Source organism: Salvelinus alpinus, chromosome 4 (assembly GCF_045679555.1).
Source record: "Salvelinus alpinus chromosome 4, SLU_Salpinus.1, whole genome shotgun sequence".
NCBI lineage: Eukaryota > Metazoa > Chordata > Actinopteri > Salmoniformes > Salmonidae > Salvelinus > Salvelinus alpinus.
Window position 1 is genome coordinate 38,988,078 of NC_092089.1, and position 7,500 is coordinate 38,995,577.

The 7,500-nt window shown below is 47.8% G+C and overlaps 1 protein-coding gene across 9 annotated transcripts in view; it reads right to left on the minus strand.

The window, feature by feature from the left end:
- Positions 1-652: 652 nt before the first annotated feature.
- The window catches only part of LOC139573491 (adhesion G protein-coupled receptor B1-like), a 98,546-nt gene continuing 91,698 nt past the window's right edge, over positions 653-7,500 (minus strand). For 7 of the 9 annotated variants that reach the window (XM_071396988.1, XM_071396986.1, XM_071396993.1 and 4 more), the window contains 7 exons: positions 7,389-7,500; positions 6,999-7,094; positions 6,827-6,890; positions 4,956-5,641; positions 3,996-4,031; positions 3,499-3,657; positions 653-2,689 (listed from right to left, as the gene is read on the minus strand). The exon at positions 7,389-7,500 is cut by the window's right edge and continues 60 nt beyond it. In XM_071396988.1, the coding sequence (XP_071253089.1) occupies positions 2,495-2,689; positions 3,499-3,657; positions 3,996-4,031; positions 4,956-5,641; positions 6,827-6,890; positions 6,999-7,094; positions 7,389-7,500 (1,348 nt within the window). In that variant the 3' untranslated portion in view covers positions 653-2,494. The remainder of the gene's footprint in view (positions 2,690-3,498; positions 3,658-3,995; positions 4,032-4,955; positions 5,642-6,826; positions 6,891-6,998; positions 7,095-7,388) is intronic. The other 2 variants (XM_071396987.1, XM_071396985.1) reach the window with 1 other exon arrangement.

A 7,500-nucleotide genomic window follows, 5' to 3' on the forward strand; every position in this document is an offset into this window, starting at 1 on the left:
GTAAATAATGCTTAGGTCATTACAGCCACACGCCTTCCCATTTCTAATCTCACACACAAGTGGAAGCACGAGCACACACACATATGGACGAACATGTACACACGCGCGCGCAAGTGCACACACACACATGAGCGTGCACACATACACACAAGTTGAGCCCTCAATATTCCTACAGGTAATTGCGTTGGATGCCTTGTGCTTTGACAATATGCATTACGGGAAAAATATGTTGGAGTCAATTCATGGAATATTTAAACAGACAGTACAAAAACTCCATCGAGTCTAAAACATTGGGGAAGGGGGTGGGGTGGGTGGGGGGTGCTATGCTGACATGTGGAATTGTTTTAAAATGGTCATGCTACTTGATTTTGATTTTGAATTTTAGGATCCATTTAGGTATGTTCTGACAAACACGCTCTAACTCTGCCACCTTTCACCACAGATGAGGAAGTGCACCACTGGGGGAAGTGGTGGATTGAGAAGCATCCAATGCAACAAAACAAATATCTCTAGTTTAAACTGACTGATGTCGATGAGGAGTTTTTTGTTGTTATGTAATTTAGATTTACGCAGCGGTGTGTCAGTGAACTCTAGGGGTTTAAATAGAGTATATATTAGGAATATTGTCAGTATAATGCACCAGGACAACTGATACTTTATTATATAGATATACTTTTATTAGAAATATGACACATTCATTTTGTGCTCTGAAAACTGTACATTAACAAAGAGTCAACCCCTGTGAACTAAAAAGGTGGAGGGGCGGTGGAGGTTAAAGGTCAGGGGACAGAGGTCAGGGTTCATGTCAGACAGGTACAGATCTGAGGAGGGAGTGACAGTCAGTGATACCAAAACACACACTGTTACATGGAGTTACAGAACACTCATATTCCAGTACCCTGAAAAGGATGGGAGGGGAAATGGCACCCTATTCCCTATATAGCGCACTACTTTTAACCTGATGTTAATTCCTGCCAGTTGACCAGGTCAAAAGCAGTGCACTATATAGGGAATAGGGTGCCATTTCGGACGCAGATGTAATCTGAATAATCATAATAATGAGAACAATAATCCCCAAGCACAGTAAGAAAGATATTTATAGGCTAAAATTCATTCTGTAGAACTCTGTTGAAATAATTACATTGCTGTACAACAGGACTCCAAAAGAGCCTTGTGCTTTCTCTGTGTGCAACTAATCCGTACCCCATACTGCCGAGTCACAACCTCTGTAATGTCCTATACAGTATTTATCATATATATTTTTATATTTATTCATTTCCATTGTCATTATTAAGCATAATTCTTTATATACTTTGTGACATGAGTATCCTTCATTTTTTACCACCTGCATTTACCGAACAAGCAGAATTATATTTGCCACAAATGTACCAAGCCTGCTTGTACACCAAGCAACCAATCAACCAATCAAAACACTGTCTCCTTGGCTTCTACTGAGGTCATAGAAGCTTCCACCAATGAGATATGGCCATCTTGGCTTTCTGTGATGTCATTAAGGGCATCCGCAAATGAGATATCTCATCCTTGTTGGTCTATGCTGATGTCACTATGGCCCCCACCAATGGGAGGGTTTTCCACCCTTTGGCTGACTGTGATGTCATCGGTCTGCTCCCTTCCTGTCAAGGGGGTGGGGACACTGTCTGACAGTGCAGTGGAGGGTGGCGCGGAGGGGCTATTAGTTGGCATGGAGAGGCACATGGTTATAGTCCAGCAGTCTGCCTCCTCCACTGCCTAGGCATGTTTGGGACATGTACTGTATGTTGGTTGAAGGTCTTGTCCAGACCAGGTCCATTGCCTAAAGGCTTGGTTGGAACATGAACTGTGTGGCTGGTCCAGGTGATCTGTTAGCAGGCTGGTGAAGAGTCCATAGGCAGTTGCAGTCTGTCCTTTTAATCTACACTACCTACACCACCCAACTGCCAAACTGGCTAACCATCCACAGAGATCTACCAGGAGGAGAGAGGGACTCAAGCATGTGTCCAGTGAAGTAATAATGTGGATAATAACAGACCAGATATATGACTTTCTGACATAGTAAACAAAAAACTGATTCCAGCCTGTTCTCATTCCCCCCATTTATAGGCAAGTGTCCTTTCTCTCTTTCCTTCTCTCTCTCTTAGTTGGGTCCTAACGTAAAAGAGCTGCTCTCTCTCCCCCTCCCTCCCTCTATCTCTCTATCTCTCTCTCTCTCTCTCTATCTCTCTCTCTCTCTCACCGTTTCGTTGGTCATTGATCGTTGGTCGTTGGTTCCCAGAGTGAGATTGAGATGTGGAGCTGCGAGAAGGGACGATGTCTGTCTGTCTGTCTGTCTGTCTGTCTGTCTGTCTGTCTGTCTGTCTGTCTGTCTGTCTGTCTGTCTGTCTGTCTGTCTGTCTGTCTGTCTGTCTGTCTGTCTGTCTGTCTGTCTGAGAGCTGGGCTGGGGGACGGGGTTGGCTGCTCTCTGTCTCTCTCTCGGTCTGTCTCTCTGTCTCAGTCTCAAACCTCTGTCTGCAGGTCCATGATCTCCTGTCCCACCAGAGGGATGGTGGCGCTGGCCTTCTCCCACTCCACGTTCTGCAGCTCCAGGGGAGAGGCCGCCAAGGGCTCCAGGTCCTTCCTCATCCATGACGGGGGAGATTGGGTCTTCCTGATGCCCTCCCAGGCTCTCTTACTGGGTGTCTGCTGCTTGTCCTGTTGGATAGAGGGAGGGACGGGTGAGGAGAACAGGTGAACCAGAGAACAAACTAAATCATCAAAGGGCAAGAGACGTGATATTGAGGCGTTGACATGCATTTTGCATGAGAGACACAGAGAGAGAGACAGAGAGAAAAGAGAGAGTCAGAGAGAGATAGAGAGACAGAGAGATAGCGAAGGAGAGACAGAGATAGAGATAGAGAGACAGAGAGATAGAGATACAGAGACAGAGAGATAGAGATAGAGAAGAGAGATAGAGAGAGGACAGAGACACAGAGACACAGAGAGACACAGAGTCAGAGAGACACAGAGAGAAGAGAGATAGAGAGAGGACAGAGACACAGAGACACAGAGAGTCAGAGAGACACAGAGACAGAGAGAGAGAGAGACAGAGAGAGAGTGACAGAGAGAGACAGAAAGAGAGACAGAGAGAGAGACAGAGACAGAGAGAGACAGAGAGTCAGAGAGACACAGAGAGAAGAGAGATAGAGAGAGGACAGAGACACAGAGACACAGAGAGTCAGAGAGACACAGAGACAGAGAGAGAGAGAGAGACAGAGAGAGAGCGACAGAGAGAGACAGAAAGAGAGACAGAGAGAGAGAGACAGAGAGAGAGAGAGAGAGAGAGAGAGAGAGAGAGAGAGAGAGAGAGAGAGAGAGAGAGAGAGAGAGAGAGAGAGAGAGAGAGAGAGAGAGAGTGCTATTCATGGAGAGAGAATGGTTAAAAAAGGTGGAGAAGGGGAAGAAAGAGAGTGAGTCAGACAGACAGAGAGAAAGAGATAAGAGTGAGAGACAGAGTGTCGTACGCTCATGATGGTCTTGTCGCTGCCTGCTGAGGACACACTCCACCTCTTCCCTGCCTTCCCATCGCCAGGCGGAGACGCCCTGTCCTGGTCTGCACTGTGGATCTTCCTGTTCAGGTCCTGGAACATGTCCTGGTGACGCTTCCGTGTGTGCATGATCTTCTAAATGAGACAATCACACAGGAAAATCCACCATCAACATCAATCCTCCTTAAACAACAACATAGCTTGTGCAAGATCTTCTACATGGACCAAACAAATAAAAAACATCCATCATAGAAAAATCATTAATTTAGCTCCCATCCACCAGAGACGTCTACAAAGCTTAGATAGAGTACTGCATATGATCTGCTATGCTGTCCCATGCACCATAATTATAAAGAAAAAGGGATTATGTAAATTCTAGTGGATTTTTGGAAGCAGAAATGAGACATTAGACAGTTTGTCAAACCAGCAAGACATTATGTCAGAAGAAATGCAGTCCAGAAGTCTGAAATTACCTCAAAATCCAGCTCCGCGTAGCGAGATTTTCGTCTCTGGAGAAAGACATGAGGAAAAGATTAAAAAATATATTCTGCTGTCATCTATATGCTTTGTGAATTTGACTAGACACAATGGTGATGTATTCCTCAGCATTTCACTCTGTTTCACTGTTATTTTCAAATCAGTTAAAACGACTGAGAAAGTTTCTCAGTGATAACAGTGACTCATGAGAAACTGAGCGTCCATGTTGGTTCATCCTGACACCATTGGCGTGAATCCTTGCAGTAAACAGCTTGTGATCGCGTGACCTTTGTCAGCAAGCAGAGAAAGAAAGGCCTGACCTTCAGGCTGGTTGGTTGTTGGTTGCCCTGGCAGCTGCGACCTTGCACGCACAGCATTTTGGGAGGGGAGCGAGTTTGGCCCTGAGGTGAAAAGACACCAGCAGGCTGAGAGGTCTGACTGTCTGCCTATCTGACTGGCTGGCTTGACACGACTAGCTGTGCGTGGGTGTGTGCTGGTCAGTGTAGCAGTCTGAGTTTGAGCTCCCCCACTGGACTGGCACAGTCAAGGAGAGAATACTAAAACCTGACCTTTTTAAAGATCTTGGCGTTCTGTCGAGCCAGGCGAGATAGGGATATTTCTGTACATGTTGCCACTACAGTGCTGTTACTAAACAGAAAACGATATCGACTATAAAGATACCTCAACAGAAACTCTATGCCATGAATACAGTGCCACCACATACTGACAGGAAACGGCACTGGCTGATTTCTGATATTTTCTTGATCATGGAAAACACCATCATTTGGTGAGAACATGGGGTTGTGTGTGTGTCTATGTGTGTGTGTGTGTGTGTGTGTGTGTGTGTGTGTGTGTGTGTGTGTGTGTGTGTGTGTGTGTGTGTGTGTGTGTGTGTGTGTGTGTGTGTGTGTGTGTGTGTGTGTGTGTGTGTGTGTGTGTGTGTGTGTGTGTCTTACCTCCAGGGAGCTCATGGAGAGAGTGGACACGGTTTCGCTCTTGGACATCATTCCAGAGTTCCCAGAATCACCCTGTTCACACATGCTGTTGGTCATGTGGGATTCTCCGGAGACATTCTGCATGTTGTGGACGGGCGACTCCCTCTCCGAGCAGGAGACACTGACCAGGTCCGCAGGCAGGCTCTTCAGCGCGAAACCCGGGACGCCCTCCACTCCCGCCGAGTTGGCCAGGTGGATGAGCCTGGTCTGGGGCATCTGCTGCTCGATGCTGATGTTGTACTTGGCCGTCGTGTCCTCCTTGCTGCCCTTTCCGGGCCGCCCCAGGGTGCCAGTGTTGTTGTTGTTAGGCAGGATGATGTACCCTGGTCCCGGGCCTGTTCCTGTGCCCTCAGGCCCCCCGGCCTCCCCTGTCCCCCGTGGAGACAGCTCCCCGTCCAGCTGTTTAAAGAGCTCCCCGTCACAGATGTAGATGGACTTGGCTCCCGGCAGCTCGGTGCTGATGCCCTTGGTGGCGCCACCCTTCTCCCTGCGCAGGGTGAGGGTATGACTGGGGTAGTCTGCCACATTCTGGAGGTGGACCTTGGCCATGCTGGCAGGCATGGTGTTAAAGTTAGAGCCCTTCTGAAGGGTCAGGGGCTGGGAGGATGGCTTCTCATCACCCTGGAGAGAGGAACGCTTCAGAGTACCTGGGGGGAGAGGGAGGGAGGGAGGGAGGGAGGGAGGGAGGGAGGGAGGGAGGGAGGGAGGGAGGGAGGGAGGGAGGGAGGGAGAGATTTGAGAGGACGCAAAACTCAGAGATAAAGAGAGGGTGACTCAAGATGTCCAACTCAGACTTGGACATGCTATAGAATGAGTGCAAACCTTCCCACTGTTGATTGAACTAGTGACTACACTGCCTTCCTTGAACTTCTGATCATTAGCTTGAAGATTACGCCGCGACCCCGTTTCACAGTAACTGCTGGCTTGCTGTGGTGTGCATCTCACTATTGACACAGGGCTAGACAACAGCATCAGACAACTTCCTGTCAGCATGACAAAATATCTTACAATCACTCCCCAGTCCCCACCGCTCCACACACACTCACACAAAGAAAAAGTCATTTCACTCCTCTTATATTCCATCTCCCCCTTCAGTGGGCTTGTCTGCTGTGTCTCGCGTCTCAATGGCGTTTCTGCTCCAGATGCTTTTCCTGATATCCTGTCTCGGGAGATAATCAGATTCCCTTCCGCTCCCAACGGATATCAGAGGAGAGCCTCTATCTGATGCTGCACTGTTGGTGGGTACTTAATTATAACACGGCCTGCCCGCATGCCGGTGGATGTGGGGGAAGATGTGGGAGACTCAGACAGCCCTATTTATCCGCATATTACTGCTTAGCACTCATTCGCACACCACCGCCCTATTGCCAGATGGCTGGGCTAAATTGCGTTATATTGCAGTAATGTGGTGCATCTCATGTCAAAACAGTGTTTTGTGCTTCATAAGGGGCGGCTGCTGTGGCGGCCGTGGTCTGACAACGGAGAGGAGTGGGATGGGAGGGTGCGGCTAACACACAATACGCGTGCAGCAGAGAGGGCAAAGCAAGTGTAACTTTTGAATGACAGAACGCAAAGAAAAATCCACATGCACAGAGAGAGATGTATAGGGTCAGACAGACAGACAGACAGACAGACAGACAGACAGACAGACAGACAGACAGACAGACAGACAGACAGACAGACAGACAGACAGACAGACAGACAGACAGACAGACAGACAGACAGACAGACAGACAGACAGACAGACAGACAGACAGACAGACAGACAGACAGACAGACAGACAGACAGACAGACAGACAGACGGACGGACGGACACACTGCATAAACTCACTCTTTTTTTTGCCGGTACTCTTACCTCCTCTGCAAGCCATGTCGACGTCTTTCTCGAAATCAGTCTAATGAAGAAAGAAATGTATAGAAAACCTGTTATCAAAGAACATGTAATACATATCAAGTATATTAGACATGGTTTTAGATGAAGAATAACGTTCCAGTGGTACTACCATAAGCTGAGCGTGTCCGTTCTGGAAAGATCCCCCTGAGTCTCCATTCCCGTCCTCCTGGCGGTCCACTACCCGACACTTCACTGCCTCTTGAACCTACAGTACACCATAATAAACACAGAGGTCATGACCTTTCAATGTCATGCTCAGGTTTTTGTCTGCTCATCCTCCTCCCCGCCACATCACCCTCAAAACAACCAACTTGGTTTACTTAATCAACTTTTCCCTTTTAGCTCCTAGTGGAGCACAGGGCCTCAACAACCATCCAATATAACAACCATCCAAAATAACACATAAAATAATAATAATAATAAATAAAAAAAGAGTTTGTGACAGAGTATCATCAAGGTGAAATGTGTCAGAGTGACAACAGGGTGAAGAATGATGTACCTCTCTGCGCAGGATGCAATGCACCATGACGATGACGAAGCCTTCCAGCGAATCAAACACAGCGAACAGGATCTGGAAGAGGGAGGAGCGTCGGTCGGTGATGGCCAGGACA